Here is a 25,181-nt window from a genome sequence, read left to right on the forward strand (position 1 = left end):
CGACATAAAAGTCCCACAAGGGCGGTCAGGTAATCCAGGACACGTACGCATTATTATAAATAGAGGCCAACTTCACACACACTGTAGAAAAAGAGAAAGCAAAAACAGATAAATGGCAGTCAAGTGAGGGTGAGAGCAGACATGTCTGTTCATCACCCGAGCCAAAAGCAAAGTGAAGTATTCACAGGTGTGTGTGTGTGTGGGGGGGGGGGAGCAAGCTATCCCCCCCTTAACTAGCGGTGGGGTAGTAAACCCTCGTTAAAATTCTAATGGCTCGTCATTTCAGCTACGCCGAAGTAATAACCCATCTTAAATAGCGTGGTTTGTATTTCAGTTACGGAACAATTTAAAATTACTGTGAAACTTTTCTCACATTTTTCTATCACATTTCTATACTGCTATGGCTGACAAAATCCCCTAAAAAATATAGTTGGAAAAAGACAAAAATGAATTACAGGGAAGTGATAACTACCAGATCCAATTCCTACCGTCTACACACATCATTGTTGTAATAAGTTGGGTAAAACTAGGGCTAAAATTTTCTTTTATAAAACAAGTTGGGTAAAACTATGGCTTAAATTTTTTTTAATCTTCCAAGTCTTTCATTACATAACTATTTTACAACTTACCAAGAGTCTTTGGAATAACCAAGAGTGCATCAGCAAACGCTCGGACACCGTACCGGGCGCGGCCTTTCACTTCACTCTCATACTTGATGAGAGCATCATATGCAGCAACCTGAGATGACAAATAAGTTCTACTCACAAAGTTTATAGTAAACTACTAAACTATTGTGATCAAAATAATTTTTTCTTGAAAACGCACTGTAATTACTGCTTAAAATTACAGTATATGATTACTACTAAGCTTACACATACTAAGGATATCAAGTCACAATTAATATCTCTCTCTTTTTCTATGGCACTTTTCTTTTATGGGTATCGTTAATCTGGGATAATATACTTAATATTGATATTTTTTTTTTATATTTTAAAGAATATTTCCATAGAAAATAGATTCACCATTAAACATATTCAAGAAATATTTTTAGAGTAATTAAAGATTCATTGGGTAGAATTCATGTCATAAACAAGCCTTCACAATAATTAAACTAAGTATAAACAATTAAGATATTATTTACATCAATATATCCTTCATAAAGAAAACAGGTTGAAGGTAAAATACACTCACCTCAAAAGCACCAGCACCTGGGATTAAGGATTTATCATCCAAAGCATTTTTAATAGCCCTCAGACCATCCCTTACAGCATCTTTTGTCTGGACCAGTGTATGTTTGTACGGTCCTTTGATAAGGATGGTTACACTCTGTGGATTCTTCAACTCTTCTACAAAGGTGTATTTGGTTTCACCCTAAAAGAAAAAATACTACTAAATATATTTTGATACTTTGTAAATTATAAGATATTAACTGAAGAACACCAGCGACAGAATCTCTAAAAACATTAAAATTAAGAATTACAGAAATCCTGTTACTGACCCTTCAATTTCTCCTTCCAATAATCAAGACCTCCAACAGCAAACACCAATTGAGGTTTGGTGAGAGAATGCTAAGATTCATTGAGAAGCAGACTACCTCTTAACAACAGTTCAAGTTAAGATGCGAGTCAAGATTTAATACATTACAGTACTTACATCTATTCTCCTATCACCCTGAGCTTCTTCACTCCATCTATCCACCCAAACCTTGGTCTTCCTCTTGTACTTCTCCCATCAACTCTTGTATTCATCACCTTCTTTAGCAGACAGTCATTTTCCATTCTCTCAACATGGCCAAACCACCTCAACACATTCATATCTACTCTAGCTGCTAACTCATTTCTTACACCCGTTCTCACCCTCACTACTTCGTTCCTAACCCTATCTACTCGAGATACACCAGCCATACTCCTTAGACACTTCATCTCAAACACATTCAATTTCTGTCTCTCCGTCACTTTCCTTCCCCACAACTCCGATCCAAACATCACAGTTGGTACAATCACTTTTTCATACAGAACTCTCCTTACATTCATGCCCAACCCTCTATTTTTTACTACTCCGTTAACTGCCCTCAACACTTTGCATCAATCATTCACTCTCTGACTTACATCTGCTTCCACTCCACCATTTGCTGCAACAACAGACCCCAAGTACCTAAACTAATCCACCTCCTCAACTAACTCTCCAATCAACATGAAATTCAACCTCGCACCACCTTCCCTTCTTGTACATCTCATAATCTTACTCTTACCCATATTAAGTCTCAACTTCCTTCTCTCACAGACCCTTCTAAATTCTGTCACTGATCAGCCAAGCATCTTTCCGCGACTGCAACCAGTACAGTATCATCCGCAAACAACAACTGATTTACCTCCCATTCATGGTCATTCTCGTCTGCCAGTTTCAGTCCTCGTCCAAGAACTCGAGCATTCACCTCTATAACCACTCCATCAACATACAAGTTAAATAACCATGGCGACATCACACATCCCTGTCTCAGCCCCACTCTCACCGGAAACCAATCGCTCACTTCATTTCCTATCTTATCACATGCTTTACTACCTTTGTAGAAACTTTTCATTGCTTGCAACAACCTTCCACCAACTCCATATAACCTCATCACATTCCACATTGCTTCCCTATCAACTCTATCATACGCTTTCTCCAGATCCATAAACGCAACATACACATCCTTACCTTTTGCCAAATATTTCTCGCATATCTGCCTAACAGTAAAAATCCAAGTCATACAACCCCTACCTCATCTAAAACCACCCTGTACTTTTAAGATTGCATTCTCTGTTTTATCCTTAATCCTATTAATCAGTACTCAACTATACACTTTTCCAACTACACTCAACAAACTAACACCCCTTGAATTACAACACTCATGCACATCTCCCTTACCCTTATATAGTGGTACATTACACACACAAACCCAATCTACTGGTACCACTGACAACACAAAACACATATTAAACAATCTCACCAACCATTCAAGTACAGTCACACCCCCTTCCTTCAACATCTCGGCTCTCACACCATCCATACCAGATGATTTTCCTACTCTCGTTTCATCTAGTGCTCTCCTCACTTCCTCTATTGTAATCTCTCTCTCATTATCATCTCCCATCACTGGCACCTTAACACCTGCAACAGCAATTATATCTGCCTCCCTATTATCCTCAACATTCAGTAAACTTTCAAAATATTCCGCCCACCTTTTCCTTGCCTCCTCTCCTTGTAACCACCTTACATTTCCATCTTTCACACTCTTCAATTCTTGAACCAGCCTTCCTTATTTTCTTCACTTTTTTCCAAAACTACTACTTATTCTCTTCATATGAATGACCCAATCCGTGACCCCACCTCAGGTCAGCTGCCCTCTTTGCCACACAACTTGCACATTTTTCTCTATATCTTTCATACTTCTCTACACTACTGCTCTGCAGCCATTCTTCAAAAGCCCTCTTTTTCTCTTCCACTTTTACCTTCACTCCTTCATTCCACCATTCACTGCCCTGCCCTTCCTCATGCTGCCTCCAACAAACTTCTTGGCACACACATCACTTGCAATCCCAACAAAATTTTCTTTTACTAACTTCTACTCCTCCTCTAAATTACCAGTTTCTCTTACTTTCACTTCGTCATATGCCATTTTCAACCTTTCTTGATAGATATTTACTTTTTACCCCCGTTTTATTAGCTCTTCAACCCTCACTAGCTCCCTTTTACATCCACCTACTCTATTCCCTCACTCTTTTCCTACAACTAATTTTCCTTCCACCAAAAAAATAATCAGACATACCATTAGCCATACCCCTAAACACCTGCATGTCTTTCAATCTTCCAAACATTCTTTTAGTTATCAACACATAATCCATTAACGCCCTTTCTACCACTCTTACCCATGTATACTTGTTTTTATCTTTCTTTTTGAAAAAGCTAGAACTTATCACCATCTCTTGCTCAACACAATCTACCCGTCTCTCACCACACTCATTTTCACCTGGTACGCCATACTTCCCAATGACACTTTCTACCTCTCCAGAGGCCACTCTAGCATTTAAGTCACCCATAACAACTACATAATTCCTTCTACCCAGTCCTTCTACGCACCTAGTTAATTCATTCCGCTCTTCTTCACTTTTCACACATCCTGGCCCATACGCACTGTGACAAAAGCCCAACATTCCCAACCCAACCTAACCCTTACCCACGTTAAAATGTATTTCCATTCCACTACTTTACCTGTCATCCATTCACTCAGCTATAAAGCCACACCTTCTCTTGCTCTTCCCCTTTCAATCCCAGACATTTCACCAAATATCACTTCACCTTTCCCTTTATGTCTCACACAAAGCCAATATATCAATCCTTCTATTCCTAAACATACTTCCAATCTCACATCTTTCACTCTCTATCGTACTACATCCATGCACATTCAAACACCCCAAACTAGAGTGTGGGGAGCAGTCACTCTCTCCCCCGGCGTCACCTTTTTGATGTCTCACAGGATTATAATACAGGAGAGGGGGTTCCCAGTCCCCTCGCCCCATCCCTTTTAGTCGCCTCTTACGACACGCAGGGATACGTTGGCGCTATTCTCACTGTTTTTATAACCCCGTGGCATAAAAAAAGGTAATTGATGCACACATTCTTATATATGACAGCTAGCATGTTGAAAGTTCTTAGGGAACTTACTGTATTCAATAACTGCCCTAAGACATAAAAACATGTCCTTCAGAGTATTTGCTCACTAAATTTGACAAGGATTTCTTATGATACCTATGCAAGGCTTTAGGTTTATTATTATTCTTAACTCAAAACTGCGGTAGACAGGCAAAAATTACCTTACCATGTACAAGTAACCCAGTCTCTGACACATCCAACAGAAATCATGTTTTCATTGTTAATTTTGCCAATTTCATAAAAGGGTTCCAAAGATAAACTTTTCTTGAATTTAAGCAGTACTGTAAAGCACCCCCTAAATTTTTGTGGATCTTTTTTGTCTTCTGTAGTCAATTATTGACATTTAAAAACATTACCCAAGTACAGTATTTAAAAGAGCAATTGTGATTGCATCACTGCTAAAACATGTTAGTTATAAGCTAAACTTGTGCTACCAGAGAATTTTGGCAGTTCCTTGTGAAAAACTACTCGTCACACACCTGAGTTTACTTGAATATTTCGTCATTTACGCTAGGACATTTTTTCGGATTTACCCAAAGTAAAGACGAGGGAAAACATTAACGCTGATCCTTCCATATTTTCTATCAATGGCAGAAGGTAAAGTCATCATTCATGTTATTACTTTAAAATATAGGACTTAATTATCATTTCCATATCAGTGTAGATAATCTTTAATGAATAAATATAATTTAAAGGGGTTTCAGTGATAACGTACTCTGAATTGATGACAAAAATTATTTGAAAGAAAATAAGCTATACTTTTCAAAATGCTAAAGCCAAACTGGGTTGAGACTTTCACTTGTGCAAACTGTCTACAGCAAACCCTTTGGGGGTAACTAGTTACTAACTAACAGTCGATCACAGTCCCCCATCTATTAATAGCCGCTCTTTGCAATATTGCTCGTCTTGCCAGGCACTTGAAGACTTGCATGGGGATATTGATTGCAAATGTGGACTGTATGACAATGGTTCAAGATTAGAAAATAAATGAAAAGGTTTAATAGATTTTTACTTTCAGCTTCTAAAAATTTCCCTACCTAACAGTTATGACATTACTTATTACCTTGATAAAATAATTCTTTTACCCCCTCAGAATTTTATAAAGACTATGACTTCTTTGCTTTTCTGGCTAAGAAGTCTCAGGTGCCTTACTTCATTATGTCAAATTAATAGCATAAATGGCATACATGGGCAGAAAAATATACTTGCCATGTACTCTGAGAATACTGTAGATGCCTTGGATGGGAAAAATGAGGACTTAAAAAAAAAAAAAAAAAACACCTCATAGTAACTCCTGTCTCCAAAGACAGTGATTTGACTTGGCAAGACACCAAGAGTCCATTAATCTTCAAAAGAAACTTACCAACACGTGTTCGTATACTGATCCAGCATATCCCAAGGAGCTTTCATCCAAGTCATCAAAGCTGTTCATAGCCATTCCTCCACACGCTAGAGCCAGCCTCTCCATGTTACGTCGTTTGGCCCTTCGAAGGCCGATGATACCTTCCTTGGCTAACATATCTAGGGCCATTGGGTCAATACCCTTCTGATTAATTACAACAAGTGTCTTGTCAGTGCCATCACACACTTTCTTTTTCAATTCAAGGACTTTTTTCACTCTGAAAAAAAAGGCAAGTAAAAATTAAATCATGTACTTAATTCATACATTCTTGATCAAATGTCCATGACTTAATTAATTTGAAAAAAATATAGTTATACAAGAATAATAATAAAAAAAAAAAAAAAAAACAGAATAGTGTGCCTGAATGAAACCTCAAGTAAGAGAATTAACCCAAGTCAGTGGAAGACAAGGGCTCACTGTTGTTATTAATTACCCTAATTTTGGATTTGTAAAGTATTTCTAAAAATTCTATAATCATCTTAATCTTGGCTTAATGAACAACCTAAAAAGTATAAATTAGGCTTCTTTCTGAAGAAGAAAAAGCTACATATATATTAGTGATATTGAAATTAGTCTCTGGCACTGTCATTCTGATAGCTCTTTATGCAAGTTTCATAATTCAAACCATCCATTGCAAACAGATCTTCACAGACTGTACCATTCAGTACGTAGTACTAGGCATGTAGTTAATTCTAACAGTTATGCCTTCTCCATTAAAAGGCCCAATATTATTCTAAGTTTTATTCCAGCCACGGCCAGATTACGGAAAGATCTTCCTAATTTGTCAGTTGAATTAGTGGAACTTCTCAAGCTCCTACTCTTAGCAAATGCTTTTCTTCTAACTGCTTGATGAATGACATTATTTTAACATTGTTAATGATCTTAAATTATTCTATATTTTCTATTCATTACTTCTTAATACCGAATAGTTTTTTTTTTGCTATTCCGTTTCGTCAATGGGCTGCTTTCCAAGATGGAGCTCTTGGAATTGCAGCACTGCTTTTCCAACCAGTGTGGTAGCTTGGATAGTAGTAATAATAACTTGAGGGGCACTCAGTGGAGCGCAGACCTCGGCCGTGCCAGCTTATTTCTCAACCTTGACCTTTGACCTTAACATGTATTAATTGGCATGGATTTTCAAACACTCAAACATGAACAAACTTTAAAGTCGCTGTGACGGCGTCCAAACTTATGGCTGATTACATGAATTGTACATTTTGCTTGACCGTGACCTTCCAAAATTTAATAATTTCTAGCTTTTTATATAAGTTAATCACTGCAAGTTTGATTACTCTACAATTAAAGTTGTGGCCAGGAAGCAGTTCACAAACACACAAACGGGAGAAAACATAACCTCCTTCCAACTTTGTTGGCGGAGGTGATAATCTGCCCTTTCTAATTGATGTTTGTGGAATGCATTTAGGTACTTATTATAATTCTGCCATTTGGTTTTAGATGGATAAAATATCATCAGATAATTTAGCCAGAAAGTGAGTTAATATTGTTTCAGGGGTCTAGCTATACCATCTAACAATCATAGTTATTGATTTAACACAAGGAAATTTAGATATTAATTCATAATCAAATAAAGGTTAAAACAAAGCAATACAATCTAGTCTTATACAAATATATTCAAACGTTGACTATCAGTGCTGTACTTGAAAATAATTACACTCCTTTGCATAATTTAGAGAAAATACTTTAGATTCATTACCTGTTTTCAATGAACTCCCTTTCTGCAGCAACAAGCTTGTCACGCTCACTAGCAGATTTGTAGAAAAATCCACTGTTAACTTCAGTCTTTTCATATTCCATGGATACGTTACAAGTCAAGATATACGCATTTGTTACTTTTTTAGGCATATCAGGATGTCTGCTTCCATGATCTAAAACTAATCCTTTTACCAACTGAGTATCCATATTGGTTTTGTGCTGAAAAAAAAAAAATATTGTATTAAAAACAAGTATCGGAAACATAGCGTCAATTAAAAAATCCTACAGTAACACTAACAATATAATGTACTAAGTAATATCTAAGCTGAAGCAAAAGATGGAAATGAATTTAATCATAAAAAAGCCCCCTTAACAAAAAAAAAGTCCTCTTGTATCGACTCTGAAAATATGATTAAACTTCAAAAGCATAATTTAAATTTTCCATACTAATATGAAAGCCTCCTATTTAGATGAAGATTAAAATTGGTTAGTAAAGAGGAAAAAATGTTTTCCACAAAAGAATAGCATTAATGCTTTAGTACGGACCAGTAATGGCAAATCTGACATGTTCTGGTAACATGTTCTTGGCAAGGTAATGTAAAGCACGTACTAGAAACATAAGACATGAAGACCATTACAATAATGCAGTTTTCTGTCTTGAGATAGTATCGGATTCATGCAAATATCACAAATTTTTAAGTAATTTGTATTTTTCCTAACATACTTACCTAGAACTACTTTCTTAGGAGTTACTGGTAACTCTTTCCCAACCGACCAGAATTTTGTGTAGGTTACCCTATTCCCGTTTTCTATGGGGGTAACCTCAGTACCTCAGGTGGAGTGATACGCGCCCTGAGGCGACCCGGGGTCGGAGAGCGTGCTAGCTCAGGTCGTGCTCCTCAGTAAGTTTCGTCGGAAAGGTTCTCCTCAGCCCTGCAGGGCCCTCGGGGAAGGATGGGTGGGCCATAACCCGAAAGTAGTTCTAGCTAAGTATGTTAGGAAAAATGACAAATTCGAAGATAATTTGTATTTTTCCTAACCATACAAACCTTAGCTATTTACAAAGGGTTATTACTTTTAGCGTAGCTGAAATGGCGAGCCATTAGAATTTAACGAGGGTGTATTACCCCCGCGCTAGTTAGCGGGGGGGTAGGGGAGTGGTAGCTAGCTACCCCTCCTCCCCCTCACACACAGGTGAATACTCACTTTCACTTAGAGGTAGGACTTGTCTTGGGGGACAGGGCTGGCGGGCAAATATGTGTAAATAGCTAAGGTTTGTATGGTTAGGAAAAATACAAATTATCTTCGAATTTGTCATTTGTTCCGTAACCGAAATACAAACCACGCTATTTACAAAGGGTGACTTATCCCTTAGGAAGGGTGGAAAGTCCCCAGCCATACTGGCTTTGGCTTTACCCGGGGACTCAGAATCCGAGTGAGTCGCACTCGAGAAAAGGAGTCCCTGCACCTCACAAGTTCCTTGCACCGCAAGGAACCATGTGGCCTATGTAAGCTTGTGTGTGAAGGAAGAAGTGTGACCCGTCTTAGGCAGTTGACCTGGAGTTCCAGAAGGAACTCTGGGTTAAGACGTTCCCAATACCACCTCGTCAGGGTATGGGGGACGCGACAGTATTGACTCAATACTCGGAACACAAGGAAGCATGGTTTACCTGCAGAGGTTCGAGGTCAGCTATGCAGAGACCAGGATGCTGCTTCCCCGTAGAGGGGATGATGAAGAAAGAAGTAAGGGCCAGACATACTTCTTTCGTTCATGCAGACTAAAACCTGATAACAATGCCCTCAACCTTCTGCTACCTGTCCAAAAAGGAGCCTGAGGTTAGACCAGCTGTTGTGTAGCCACCACAGAGCGATAGAAAACGTATCGAGACTCCTGTGGGTCACGCCCTGCAGGAAGCGGGCTGCGAAGGTCATCAGACGCTTCCAGACTCCAGCTTGTAGCACCTGCGTCACAGAGTAGTATTACTCGAAGGCGAGGGACGTTGCGATGTATCCAACATCGTGCTGTAGGGCGACGTGACGGGGGAGGGTCTGAAGACAGGTCGAGATGAATGTCCTTGAGTCCGGGCTGAAGAGGTATACTGGTGACTCTCCCCCCATGTCCTCCTTGTGTTCCCAAATCGGCTGCAACTGAGGCCAAACTGCAGCTGTTCCCAGCGCTAACCTCTCGATTCCTGTACTGGCAAGAAAGAGAAGGTCTTGGGACATCAGACACAGAATGGAGACTCAAAATCTTGAATGAATCGGACCGAAGGGTCGGGACCCACAGATTCTGAGTCTAGCCAACAACTCAGGAGCGAGCCTGAATGTTGCCTTCCCCTCTTCCTTAGAAAGGGGGGGAGTAGTAAGAGACCAAGAAGATTGCTTACACACTGGCCGTGGCCAGAGTGAGCCGAAGACCCAGGGCGGAATACAATCCGAGGCCTGTCGTAAAAGGGTCTTGAGAAGATCTCTTAAAGGACTAAAAGTCCGAGCCATGCTCCAAGTTGGAGGTCTTCCTCCGACTAGGGCAGGGACGATCGTAGCTTCGCATGAGCGAGGATAGATCCAGCGGGCAGGAAAAAGTTATTCCTTTAAGCCTGAAGGTCAGGGAAAGGCTGAGCGACAGGCTTCATTGCCAAGAGCGGAAAGGAGTTTCCTCCCGCCGAAAGGCAATAAGACCGTTATTGCTGGAGAAGAGGCCTCACGGGAAGAGGTATATCTCCCACGGCACCAACCACCTTAGACTCTTCACTTTGCCTGGGAGACCCCTGTGGATGACTATCGCAGATGACGCGACCTCCGTACCGCGACTGTAGCGGGTTGTCTCTTCTAGAGGAGGAAGCGTAGTGTCTCCAGGCATGAAGCCGAAGCGACGCCCCGGTTCGGGAGAGATGTCGCAGTGTGGTTGCTTGAGTAGTCTGCGCCGTGGGAGAAGCTCTCCCGGGAGTTCCGTCAGGGGAAGCAGAGGGTCCAGAAACCGTTCTGCACATAGTCCCAGTGGAGCTCTCCCATTGAAAGGTTGACAGACAACCTGGTTTTGTTGAGACCCATTGTCCGCAGACAAAAAGGAGGGAAGACGCAGGCGTCGAAGTTGTCCCACCATCACCGGAATGCATCTTGCCAGAGTCTCGGGGTCTGAGACTGGGGGGAAAACTAGCGGAAGCTTGAGGTTCCAAGCTGTCGCGATCAGGTCCCCCAGACCAGCACTTGCTGGTTACCCAAGGTCAAAGACCCCTAGGTACACTCTCTCTATGAGGCTCTGCTCGGATAGTCTGAGAGAAACATTCCCCTGCCTGGAATGAGAGAGCCGATGGTGGAATTGAGAGAATCTCAATCATCCCGATATCTCTACTGCAAGATGTGAAGGTGTGAAAATGCGTCCCCTGCTGGTTAGCATGAAGTCGACACGCAACGGGGCGACTTGGCAGGAGCGGTAGGATCTGAAGAGGGGCCAGACTAAGGCCCTTAAGCCTGCCTGAATGATGGAGAGGTATCCTTCAGGTCTTGACCATAGGCCTGGACCGGAACATGCCCCCCCCCCTTTCCTTTGACGAGTCCGAGAACCGCATCAAGAATGTGGGGAAAGGACGAGAATATCCACTACCATCAAGAGGCTCCATAGGTCAACACCCATTGTAGGTTTAATAGTTCCGCTGGTCCCATAGGGCCAGGGAGTCCGGTTAAACATTGCCTGAAGCCACCGGAACTTGGATCGCCCCACATGGAACTTATCCTGAGGCGACCGTTCGGACTATAAACGGGTCAATGAGGAAAGAAGAACTAGGAAACGTTCCAAGGTAGGGCTGAAAACTCTGCTTGACTGAGAACAGGTACTGCGACTCTCCTCAGTCTTGCCACGGTGAACCGAAAGGAAGGCTCGGAGGATGTGGTAACAGAATCTGGCGTCCCCAGGTGGTCACCCATCCAAGTACCGACGTTGCTTAACCTCGCTGGACGGACGAGAAGCGGGGTTTCCAACGTGGTAAGGCGGTTGACTCAATATCATGGCCAGATACTCCAGATGTTGAGGCAGAGGAAGAGAAGGCTCCAAGCAAAATACCATGAGCCCACACTCATGGTCAGCATTCGGAAGCTTTTCCCGGCGCTGAAGAAGGTCGAAACCCGAGCCTACCGGAGTTGACCAGCCCTCCAAACAGCAGAGGAGGCGGAAGTCTGCACCTGAGCGGCCAAGAGGAAGGCAGGGAGAGTTCTCTGGGGAAACAAACCTGCTATGCCACGGCGGGATAGCCACACTGCATCATAAGCAGGAATACTTGCAGTTTAGGCTGAATTCGACGAGCACCCTGGAAGATGGATGGAATGGAAACTGAAAGTACCCGTCCTTCCGATCCAGGGTTAAAGGAGTCCTGTCGCCTCGTTACCAGTCTGATCGATTCTGCTGGTCTACGCTGGCCGAAGTTTGTTCGACAAACTTGATCAGGGCTGAGAGGTCGACTATGGACATCCCCTCTCAGATCCTTCCTTACAAGAAAGGATCGACTGAGGGGGCCGGGGGTGAAGCCGTCGATGATCCTAAGGAAGACCTTCGCCTAAGGTATGGATCATTCTGCCCAACCGGGCAACTCTGCTGATGCTATGGCATAGAGGTTCAGAGACACTGAATTCGCTGACAGAGACGGCAGGCGCGATATCCTTGGCTACTCACAGAGATTGTGCGGGAATGGGCATCGGGAAGCTGTCATTCGGATGAGTAACCTTAAGCATCCTCCCAGCGAAAAAACCTGCAATCCTAGAGTTCGTGAACTCCTTTTAGGACTATGCCCCCCCGGGGGAGTCTCCCGTGCCATCTGTTCCTGACAGGAGGAAACTGCAATTGGACACCTTGTCCCAGTTGTCGTAGCCGATAACTTGGGCCGACGTGGTTGAAAGAAAAGGGAGCTGGAGCCCTGCAGAGTCTGGAAGAAAGCGCCTTGGAGGAGTGAAACCGGAAGTCGATTTACTCCGCACAGCAGACGTCTAAGTCTCTGTCCTTGGGCAAAGACAAAACTCTTCTCAAGGATGGAAGGGTGTCTGAGGTCGTTGACCTCCACAGATGAGACACCCGAATGAAGCCTTCAGTCAGCGCGTCCAGATGGTACAACATCGAGCTTGTCCGCAAGTAGATACTTAACGACGAAAGGCCAAGGTGCCTGAGCTCGAGAGGAGGAAAGTACCCTTGATCTTCCTGTAGCTTCCTTGAACCAAACCTCGGGCCGTAACCGAGGAGGGAAAGAACCTGGTAAGCTCCCAGAGGAAGAGGTAAGCAGTCACCCCTTGTCCGATGGAGAAATCTTCAACGGAAAGCCCCCCCGCCAAAAATCCTTCCAGGGCGGGAGAAGGAGAGAGTACTCGTGCAGGAGAGGGGACCCTCGAGACCGACCTCTTGGGAACCAACTTCGCCCTGGGGGAAGTCACCACGAAGTCCACTCCTCTCTTTCTCTTCAGCGTAGGAGAGACAGCCGCTGGTTTGTTACCCTGGCCGGTGAGTGCTGGTTTCATAAACCTCATTAACGCCCGTGCCAGCGGATCAAACCATGTCTGCTGCTCCAAGGACACAGAGTCCGAAATCCTCGCTAAGGTGAAAGGGATCGGGCGATCCTTTGGAGAGGACACGACGGTTCCTGCCTGAAAAGAAGGTGGGAAGAATGCTGTACTGACCTGTCTTCGTCCTGCACTACCAACCTGTGCTTGGATGGAGGTGATCCCGAGTGCCGCCTAGGAGCACGCGTCCCTGCTGCTACCACCGGCTGTGGAATTCGCCGCGAACTATGGTCGCGCGAGGGCGAACAGTCGCGCAAAGGCGAATGGTCGCGCGGGCGCACAGGCGAGTGGTCGCGCGGGCGCGCAGGCGAGCGGTCGCGAGGGCGCGCAGGCGAGCGATCGCGCGGGCGCGCAGGCGAGCGATCGCGCGGGCGCGCAGGCGAGCGATCGCGCGGGCGCGCAGGCGAGCGATCGCGCGGGCGCGCAGGCGAGCGATCGCGCGGGCGCGCAGGCGAGCGATCGTGCGGGCGCGCAGGCGAATGGGCGTGACGGCGAGGGATCGTGCTGCCGCGTAGGTGAAGAAGATCGCTGGCGGTAAGCGATGGCGAGCAGCATGTGTAGGTGAATGATCGCGTGATAGGGTGCGATGGTGATCAGCATCCGCAAGAGGGCGAGCGTTCAGGGTTGTGCGATGAGGAGCAGCATGCGTAAGCGGGCAATCGTGCAGGGTTGTGCGATGGCGAGCAGCATGCGCAGGTGAATGATCGCGTGAAAGGGTGCGATGGTGATCAGCATCCGCAAGAGGGCGATCGTTCAGGGTGGTGCGATGAGGAGCAGCATGCGTAAGCGGGCAATCGTTCAGGGTTGTGCGATGGCGAGCAGCATGCGCAGGTGAATGATCGCGTGAAAGGGTGCGATGGTGATCAGCATCCGCAAGAGGGCGATCGTTCAGGGTTGTGCGATGAGGAGCAGCATGCGTAAGCGGGCAATCGTTCAGGGTTGTGCGATGGCGCGATAACGATCAGCATCCGCAGTTGAGGGTCGCGCGATGGCGATCAGCATCCGCAGTTGAGGGTCGCGCGATGGCGATCAGCATCCGCAGTTGAGGGTCGCGCGATGGCGATCAGCATCCGCAGTTGAGGGTCGCGCGATGGCGATCATCATCTGCAGTTGAGGGTCGCGCGATGGCGATCAGCATCCGCAGTTGAGGGTCGCGCGATGGCGATCAGCATCTGCAGTTGAGGGTCGCGCGATGGCGATCAGCATCCGCAGTTGAGGGTCGCGCGATGGCGATCAGCATCTGCAGTTGAGGGTCGCGCGATGGCGATCAGCATCCGCAGTTGAGCTAGTAGCTGGCGAACCATGTTCCTTCAGAAGTGTTGGAGAACGTTGGCGTGCCAGCTGTAACACACGTGGGCGATCCGGAGATCGCTGGCGAGCTGATGATCGCTGACGAGCTGACGATCGCTGGCGAGCTGATGATCGCTGACGAGCTGATGATCGCTGACGAGCTGATGATCGCTGACGAGCAGAAGGCTACGCGTGGAAGCCTGTGCAAAGAAGAAGAGTCCTTGACCCCGACCTGAACCGAAGTTCTAGATCGCGAGGGCGAACGTGGGCGCACAGGGCACGTAACAGGAACCGCAGGGAAGATCATCTTGAAAGCGCTGACGAACAGGAGAGCGCTGACGAACAGAAGGGCGCGCAGGGAAACCCTGACACGCAAGGGAAGAACCCCCGTGGGGGCAACCCTTAGCCCCGAAGGGATCGTTGTCCGCCGGGAGACTGATGTCCGTCGGAAGACCGCTGTCCGTCGGGAAGACCGTTGTCCGTCGGGAAGACCGTTGCCCGTCGGAAGACGAGATTAGACTGCTGTCCATCTGCACCAAGACGGAAGATCGAGAAAAAGAAGTTGTAGGCTGCAAACGGAGATTCAAAAAGGCGCCTCAAGCACCCTTATAGGGAGATGAGAGGCCCTTACGACGAGGCGGACGGAGGGCCTTACGGCGAGGGAGGCCAACAGCAACAGCAACAGAAGAAACCTCCGAAGAGGAGTCTCTATGAGTGTACTCTCTCGCGAACGAAAGAGAAACACTTCGTGGAAGAGACTGGTCAGCCAGTGACCTAAAAGGGGCAATCCTCCGAAGAGGAGCTCCTGCAGTTGCCCAGCCCCTTGAGCGAAACTGCAGGTGCGACCGCTCAGCACCAAGAGCATAGTCGCACGAAAAAAAGGCAAGAGAAGAACCCCCCAAAAGAGGAAAAGCTCAAGCCTGGACAGGAAAAAACTTCCCTCGGAAGGAAAGTTATCCGCCCAAGGAGGCAAGCCTCCTGACTGTTCTAAAATGAACTGGAGAGCTGTCCGTCGACACGGGAGTACTACCAGTAGAAGGAGACACGCCCCTGACGACAATACAAGGGGGGAGGCAGCAACAGCCGAATCCCCAGGACTCAACCAGACAGCTCACACCGTTGCTATATTACAGAAACGAACTAGATCGGTAACTGTAAAAAAATAAAAACAAATAATATTAGTACACATTCATTCCCCCGGGAAGGCTCCGAAGAGGAATCCCGAGGAAAAGGAACAAGAATTACACAACAGGCACGTGCCCTCACAACCACTTACACTCGCGGAAGGAGAGCTGTAACCAAAACAGAATTATAACAATTATAATTATGTAACTATGTAATTATGTAATTTAAAAATGAATGAACACTAAAGAAAAAAAACGAAAACCCCGAAAGGAATCGTTCTACAAGCTGAAAAATTAACAACTACAATTAGATTCATAAACTAATTGAAACAAAATGTACGGCGTAGCAACCCCACCCACACGGGAAGGAAGCTACAAGGGCGTAGTAAAACATAGTAAAAGGGTGAACGACCTCAAGAGAGAGAGAGAGAGAAAGACCGAAGTCAAACTCGATCGCAACCCATAAAATTAGGCCGTGGTGGCCTAACTGCCGAGGCCTCCACGTAGATATCGTACACTACACACACACATCTGAAAAGGAAACTTACTTATTTCTATACTCAAATATATATACAAACATGAAAACATGTTTACATATATATTGAGTAAAAGAAAAGTAAGCGATTAAGAAAAGACAAAACAGACAATGGCTGCCAAGCGAGGACCAAGACAGAGACGTCTGTCACAGTCCGAGCCAAAAGTGAAAGTGAGTATTCACCTGTGTGTGAGGGGGAGGAGGGGTAGCTAGCTACCACTCCCCTACCCCCCCGCTAACTAGCGCGGGGGTAATACACCCTCGTTAAATTCTAATGGCTCGCCATTTCAGCTACGCTAAAAGTAATAACCCTTTGTAAATAGCGTGGTTTGTATTTCGGTTACGGAACAAATACAAATTACTTAAAAATTTGTGATTTGTTCCCACACAGAGCACTTACCTAGAACTACTTTCTTAGGAGACTTAAACTTTAGGAGGTGGGAGTGTCCTGCAGGGACTAGGGACCAAAGGTTGGAAGCACGAGGGGAAAAGGAACCTAGATAGGAGACTAGGTTCCGACGACCACTACTATTATTATTATTATTATTACTATCCAAGCTACAACCCTAATTGGAAAAGCAAGATGCTATAAGCCCAGGGGCTCCAATAGGGAAAAATAGACCAGTGAGGAAAGGAAATAAGGAAATAAATAACTGAAGAGAACAAATTAACAATAAATCATTCTAAAAAAAGTAATGTCAAAAGAGATATATCAGATATAAACTATTAACAACGTCAACAACAAATATGTTATATATAAACTATAAAAAGACTCATGTCCGCCTGGTCAACAAAAAAGCATTTGCTCCAACTTTGAACTTTTGAAGTTCTACTGATTCAACAACCCGATTAGGAAGATCATTCCACAACTTGGTAACAGCTGGAATAAAACTTCTAGAGTACTGCGTAGTATTGAGTCTTATGATGGAGAAGGCCTGGGTATTAGAATTAACTGCCTGCCTAGTATTACGAACAGGATAGAATTGTCCAGGGAGATCTGAATGTAAAGGATGGTCAGAGTTATGAAAAATCTTATGCAACATGCATAATGAACTAATTGATCGACGGTGCCAGAGATTAATATCTAGATCAGGAATAAGAAATTTAATAGACCGTAAGTTTCTGTCCAACAAATTAAGATGAGAATCAGCAGCTGAAGACCAGACAGGAGAACAATACTCAAAACAAGGTAGAATAAAAGAATTAAAACACTTCTTCAGAATAGATTGATCACCGAATATCTTAAAAGACTTTCTCAATAAGCCAATTTTTTGTGCAATTGAAGAAGACACAGACCTTATATGTTTCTCAAAAGTAAATTTGCTGTCAAGAATCACGCCTAAAATTTTGAAAGAGTCATACAAATTTAAAGAAACATTATCAATACTGAGATCCGGATGTTGAGGAGCCACCGTCCTTGACCTACAGTAGGGTCCCGAATTAAGCGTGTTCGAATTACACGATTCCCCTTTTCCACGATCGCTATTTTTCAAAAATAAATTTTCTGTATCTGCGAGGCTGTTCAAAGTTCGCGAGTCAAGCACTACAAAATGTATCAAATCTATTGTCTTTTTAAGTATATTGGTAGCCCGAAATACGGTGATTTATAATAAATGTTACAAAACAATATCAACATTACATTTCATTAACATAATTTCATAATGAATAGCCTATTTAAGGATAAAATTCCACATCAACAATGAAATCAACTGTTAACTGTGCGAGTCCAGCTGACAAAATGTAAACAGAAATGTGGTTACGTTCTCGGCAATCTTTATCTTTCTCCAACCTTACGATAATTGTAATGGTAGTGTTAATGATGGTATATTAAAGCATTATTTTTGTTTAGTACAGTATATTTAAAAGCCTTATTTTTCCCTCTGGGCGTTCAAGGTTTTCACGAGTAGACTGGGTTCGTTTATCGGCAGTGAATAGCCTAAACTTCGGTAACGAGTCGTCAATATTTTGTCATATTTTAAACAGTATACATTTGATTTGCAAACATTGGTTTTGTAGAGTAGACGGTAAAATAAAATCTAGAGAGAGAGAGAGAGAGAGAGAGAGAGAGAGAGAGAGAGAGAGAGAGAGAGAGAGAGAGAGATTTGATGGCAGAAATCCTCTCTCTCTCTCTCTCTCTCTCTCTCTCTCTCTCTAGATTTTATTTTACCATCTACTCTACAAAACCAATGTTTGCAAATCAAATGTATACTGTTTAAAATATGACAAAATATTGACGACTCGTTACCGAAGTTTAGGCTATTCACTGCCGATAAACGATAACAAACCCTTTAATGCAAACTAACTGTATCCTTTGATATTCCTCTATATTTATCACGAATTCCTTCTATACCTCCTCAGACACTCTTATTTCAAATATCTAAATTATTCTTATCACAACTAACACCATCTAGTCATTTTCATTCCATTATATCTATTATTCCTCTGGATCTTATTCCCTTTCCTTATTCTGTTTATTCGATGGGATTCGTTTTTCCCTTTACCGTCTTTCAGAATCTATTTTTAGCCACTGGCAACCAAATCCCCCCTTCCCCCGTCTCCTACCGTCTCCCCTGCGAGTCCACCCAGCCTATCTGTTCACTCCCCCCACCTTCATCCTCCCCTGTTCTAGGTCTGTAACCTTCTGCGTCATAATATCTCTCTCTCTCTCTCTCTCTCTCTCTCTCTCTCTCTCTCTCTCTCTCTCTCTCTCTCTCTCTCTCTCTCTCTCTCTCTCTCGTTATACAATACAGTACTTACAAATAGATGAAGAAACCAAAATCGGTTTTCTTGAAGTGTCAATTAAATACAAAACGAAAAAATTATACCGTGTATACATCCATTTCAATCATAGCTTAAAATACGGTAACCGATTTCGTCCGCAAACCACTATTTTTTAGGAAACACCATTCTATTCCAGAAAATTTTTACTCTTTAAATGTCAATTGCGCTATAATAAAACATGTACTTATGTTGTTAAATTTCGGGTGTGTATTAAAAATCGAGTATTGCTAACTTATTTTTGTTTTACTTTTGGCTGTGATCACATCAGCTGATGTCTAGCTTCCGCGCGAATACAATAACAAAGAATTGTTTACACCATTTCTTAACTTATTCAAACCATCTATACAGTTAATATTACATAAACACCAATGTGTTATAACCTATCATATTTATTGTTTAGTACTTTAAAACCATCTCTCTCTCTCTCTCTCACATCGAACGTTATAGCGGTAACCTAATTGTTCGGTGACTTTAAAAATAGGCCTAGTACTTTCTTCTTTTACCTTTTTTTGCATATGGATCCATAATTGAGGTGGGTACAAGTTGACTTATAACTGAAGTTAGGAAAAGTATTTTGGATATGGAAAGGACAATTATCTTTCGTAACAGTTTAGAATTATCGTAAGTTATCACTCTGTCATTAGCGGCAGTTTGCTATTGTGGATTAAACGCATAAGGAAAAAAAATTTCCAGCTTTGCTACGAATTTAGGAATTTATATGGATACGGTAAGTAAAATATTTGTAATAACATAATGTTTACTAAATGTTTGTAATATCATTAGTTATGACTTAGATCATGTGTGTTTAATACATTCGTTTGTTTATTATGATCGAAGATGGAGCGTAAACAAATGGAAGGTTTCCGTTTCAGGCGGCATCATAAAGAAAAACATTTCATAAATGGCATTCATTTCATTTATTTGAAAGTTCTAATAAAAAATAATTAGAACATTGGTAATAACAAATTCAACATATAATCTATACTTGGTAAAATTGCTGTCAATTCAAAAACACAGATGTATAAATGCGTCTGTTTCTTCGTTGTGATCAGAGATAAACGTAAACAAAACATTGGTTGTCGTTTTCTATTGTGCTTTTTAGCGTTTAGGAAACGCATGATATAAAATCGCCTTTATTTTGATAATTCTGGATTTTCAATCATACAACAAGCTAGTCTATAGAGTGATAGTTTTGCTATTCACCAGTTGTATTATACAATAGATATGACAAACATTAAAATTTGTCTGTATTTTGGGTTGTGTTATAACGGGAAATATATGGTGTTTACACCTATCCTGGTTGTAATTTTAACCATTTTTCAAGTTATTAGAACTTTAAAGTATATTAAATGTTTTATTTATTTACAAACACAATTTGATATTATAAAGAAATATAGTATAGTACAAAGAAAGTATTGGAAATGGGTAGTAAACACATTTGAATAGGCAAATTGCTGGTTGCCATGGCCACAATGGAATTATTTCTGTTAGTTGTGTTTCGAAATTCGCGATTTTCCATTTACACGAGGTCATTAATCGACCAAATTCTCGCATAATTCGGGACCCTACTGTACTTACAATCATACTTTGAGTTTTGTTAGGATTCAACTTCATACCCCATAATTTGCACCATGCACTAATTTTAGCTAAATCTCTATTAAGGGATTCACCAACCCCGGATCTACATTCAGGGGATGGAATTGATGCAAAGAGAATAGCATCATCTGCATATGCAACAAGCTTATTTTCTAGGCCAAACCACATGTCATGTGTATATAGTATGAAAAGTAATGGGCCAAGAACACTACCCTGTGGAACACCGGATATCACATTCCTATACTCACTATGGTGCCCATCAACAACAACTCTGAGATCTACTACTTAAAAAATCAGTAATAATGCTAAGAAACGACCCACCCACTCCCAACTGTTTCAGTTTGAAAACAAGGGCCTCATGATTAACACGGTCAAAGGCAGCACTAAAATCAAGGCCAATCATACGAACTTCCCGACCACAATCAAGGGATTTCTGTACTGCATTGGAGATTGTAAGAAGGGCATCACATGCTCCAAGGCCTTTCCGAAAACCAAATTGCAAACTAGGGAATAGATGATTACCTTCAGCAAACCTATTAAACTAGAAAACTGTATGAAAATAGGGGAAACTACCCAAAAAACTATCTTAGTGTCTAAGTGGCTTACCTCTGTACAAACACTTCCGAGACGTATATCCTGGCCGCCAGGGCCTTTTGAGTCACTTCCACGCAGGGGATTAAGGGCCAGGGGAAGGATGATAAGGGGAAAGGTAAGGGATGAACATGTGTCTCTTGGCTTACCGCCCCCAATTCCCCGGGGCCATGACCTTAAATCTTTTGAAGGGCCGAAATGACCGGGCCAAGGATTTCCTAGAATAGTCCTTCAGGTAATGCTCCGTGAACGTGGACTGTCTGGACCAGGTACCCGCTTTCAGGATTTGGCCCACGGCCATGTTCTTTTCAAACGCTAGGGAGGTGCTAAGACCCCTAATATCATGAGGCCTTGGCTTGCCTGAGAGAGGGGTTCCTGAAGCATCGTAAGCCCTCTTGATCACTTGGCGCAGCCAGAATGAGATTGAATTCTTGGAGACTGGTTTCTTCGCCCGCCCGGTCGAAACAAATAAACTCTTGATCTCAGGTCGGAGCCTGGATGTCCATCACATCAAAGACAAAATTCAGTACATGTTGAGGAGCAACTCCACATAACACCTTACAAAATGGAAGACAATGCAAGGTCAAATTGCAAGACAAGGGATACAATAACCCACTTTCATGTGATTATTTCTAAACCATAGACTCATTGTTTGATATATCAGAGATACTCCATAGAATTAGTTGTTGAAATCGGTAAAAGTTGACAAAAATCCGGCACAGTGTAAAATCCGGACGTCAGATGCCGTCCGGGAGAATAGAAAACCGCTTGTATCACCGGTAAAGGCGCCATAATACACCACTTTTTTGACACTGGTAATTTTCACTGATACTTTCTGTTATTTCCTGAATAAATGTTCGAATCATAAAATTGAAATAGATTGTCCATGCAATCGACCAAATTTTTATTTTGACAAATTAGTGCAATGCCCAGAATGTGATACATGGTATCATCCAGTGTGTGGTAATAAAGGTGCCAAAACATTATTAAATGAAACTTGGATTTGTGACAGATGTAATAAGTGATACATTAACAGCACATTAAAAAAAACAAAAGAGGGGCCTGGATAGTTTGTGTGTGCATCGTCTCACACTTACATAACACTTACATTCTTATATGTAAAACTGCTTTTGTTGTATTTCTACTTGTAGTCTCATGTAACTTTTAAAATAAACTATTCAGAAAATAACAGAAAGTATCAGTGAACATTACCAGTCACAAAAAAAGAGGTGTATTTTCGCGTCTTTCTCGGTGATACAAGCGATTTTCTATTCTCCCGGACGGCGTCCGACGTCCGGATTTTACACTATGCCCAAAAATCCACTTGTACAAGCATTATTATTACCATTACTACTAGCCGAGACTAAAACCTACTTAGAAAAGGAGGATTCTACCCAAAGGTCACCAACAGGGAAAGCAATTCAGTGAAACAGGAAATATCATACACAGTATATGAGAAGTAATAAATAATCTAAAATATATTAAGATCAGTAACAATGTTAAAATAGAAGTCATATCTAAACTATGAAAAGAGACTTGTCAAGAAGTTCATACAATACAGCATTTGCAACAAATTCTGAAGTTCCACTGACTCTACAGCCAGAGTAGGCAGATTCCCCAATCTGAGCACAGCTGGAATATAACTTGCAGAAAACCAAGTAGTATTGTACTTACTGATGGAGAAAGCAAGACTGAATCAACTGCATAAATAATACTGTATAGCATAAGTACAGAATGGCTGGATTAGTTTTAGAACTTCAGGTGATTCACCAACCTCACAAAACAGTAAGGTTACACAACTCAATTCATGACAGGTGACAATGGAAAAAAAACATTAGGAATATAACTCTTTCAATTATCCTTAGATTCATTTGGTTCTTGTATCTTAACAGAGTATATATATTCTTAACAACAAGTTCCAAATAGAAATTCAGTTACACTCATTTGGACATGCTTCCTTAGAGCATGAGGCCATTAAACTGGCAAAAGAACCTAAGCATTTCCTTACAAAAACCCTTCAGCAAAATACAGAACGTGTACAAATTTTGAGAAATGAAAAACAACCTTTCATCTAGAGTAGTTATTTGAGAACTAGGTTGATTAAACTTATCATTAGAACCAGTAAATAGAATTTTAAACACCATAAAATACTTGATGAAATTTTACCTGCATCTCCACAATTTCAACCATATGAAGATCAAGAGGCTCCCCTTCTTTATTTATGGATAATACAGCATCAACGCACACCTCTGTAAGTTTATCAGCAAGATCTGACTGAACTTTAGTACGAAGAGCAGTACGAGCCACCTGACACAAGCGTTCACGGTCAAGGTTGTCAGTTATTTTAACTTGGTCAAGAACTTCTTGTGCTTTTACCTAGAAAAGAAAATTGAAAAATGAATAATTCCATTACGTAGACAGCATTACTGATTAATAAATACTTTTTTTTATAAAATCACTAATATCATAATGATGAAATAGGTTATTGTTAAAGACAACTAACTAATACACCACAGACTCCTGTTTTATATATCAATCTCATTGTTCTAAAAAATTTTAATATTTACGTCGTAATGGCTTTATAACGCCAAACTTTAAATGCACAATAAAAAATTTCATACCTTTGCCAGATCAAAACCCTCTGCTATGAGTCTTGGATGCAGTCCATCTTGAATCTGAATATCTGCCTGCTTTAGTAATTCACCAATCAAAAGTACTGTAGATGTAGTGCCATCACCAATAATGTCATCTTGAGCAGTACAGGCTTTTGCAATCATACTGGCAGTGGGGTGCTGAATTTGCTGTAAAACAGAATTTACTATTCAGATTTGTGAGAGAGAGTGAGTTATGAGGATTTTAGATGTCTCAAAGACTTTTTAGTTCATCTGCAGGGAGTAAATCTGCTTTTAGGTAGATTACTTTGAATGATTTTTTTATGATGTTGTCTAACTTAATTCTTGAATTTAACTTTTATACTGAATCTGCTGTAAAACAATGCTATTCAGATCTATGTCAGACAAGATACAAACAATCGTTGTCCATGTGTTGATTAAACCCTTTATTCACATGCCAACTGAGTTAACTTTTGATTACAATTCTCTTTCTGATCTACATTGCTTTGACTAACCTCTCTACTCATGGGATAACCGCATATACTTTATACAGTATTATCCATTCTCACTGTTTTGATTAACCATTTCAGCATTGAACATTGCATATTCTGTTTGATGGCCTTAAAAAAAAAATTGCAATTTCATAAGAATAAAGGAATGAAGTAGGCGGAAGGAATCTTCAATTTTGATTAAAACAATTTTCAACACTTTATGGGGTTAAAATTGAATTATCAGGTGAATTTCTGTCATTTATATAGAGGGTGTGGCGTTATTGCTGAGTGAATGGATGACAGGTAAAGTAGTGGAATGGAAGGAGATATCATCTAGGTTAATGTGGGTAAGGGTTAGGTTGGGCGTTTGTCAGTGCGTATGGGCCAGGTAGTGAGAAAAGTGAAGAAGAGCGGAATGAGTTCTGGAATGAATTAACTAGGTGTGTAGAAGGACTGGGTAGAAGGAATTATGTAGTTGTTATGGGTGACTTAAATGCTAGAGTGGGCGCTGGAGAGGTAGAAGGTGTCATTGGGAAGTATGGCGTACCAGGTGAAAATGAGTGTGGTGAGAGACTGGTAGACATGTGTGTTGAACAAGAGATGGTAATAAGTGCTAGCTTCTTTAAAAAGAAAGAAAAATAAGTATACATGGGTAAGAGTGGCAAATGGAAGAGTAGTAAAAAGGGCATTAATGGATTATGTGTTGATAACTAAAAGAATGTTTGGAAGATTGAAAGACGTGCACGTGTTTAGGGGTATGGCTAACGGTATGTCTGATTATTTTTTGGTGGAAGGAAAATTAGTTGTAGCAAA

General features: G+C 42.0%; 1 protein-coding gene across 1 annotated transcript in view; it reads right to left on the reverse strand.

Moving 5' to 3' along the window:
* Positions 1-25,181, reverse strand: part of CCT6 (chaperonin containing TCP1 subunit 6) — a 45,137-nt gene that overhangs the window by 6,885 nt on the left and 13,071 nt on the right. The window contains exons 3-8 of the mRNA XM_068359498.1: positions 23,887-24,066; positions 23,432-23,641; positions 7,809-8,026; positions 6,056-6,311; positions 1,192-1,371; positions 630-738 (exon numbers count right to left, since the gene is read on the reverse strand). Of these exons, the coding sequence (XP_068215599.1) occupies positions 630-738; positions 1,192-1,371; positions 6,056-6,311; positions 7,809-8,026; positions 23,432-23,641; positions 23,887-24,066 (1,153 nt within the window). The remainder of the gene's footprint in view (positions 1-629; positions 739-1,191; positions 1,372-6,055; positions 6,312-7,808; positions 8,027-23,431; positions 23,642-23,886; positions 24,067-25,181) is intronic.

Source organism: Palaemon carinicauda, chromosome 2, assembly GCF_036898095.1.
Source record: "Palaemon carinicauda isolate YSFRI2023 chromosome 2, ASM3689809v2, whole genome shotgun sequence".
In the NCBI taxonomy this organism is placed as follows: domain Eukaryota; kingdom Metazoa; phylum Arthropoda; class Malacostraca; order Decapoda; family Palaemonidae; genus Palaemon; species Palaemon carinicauda.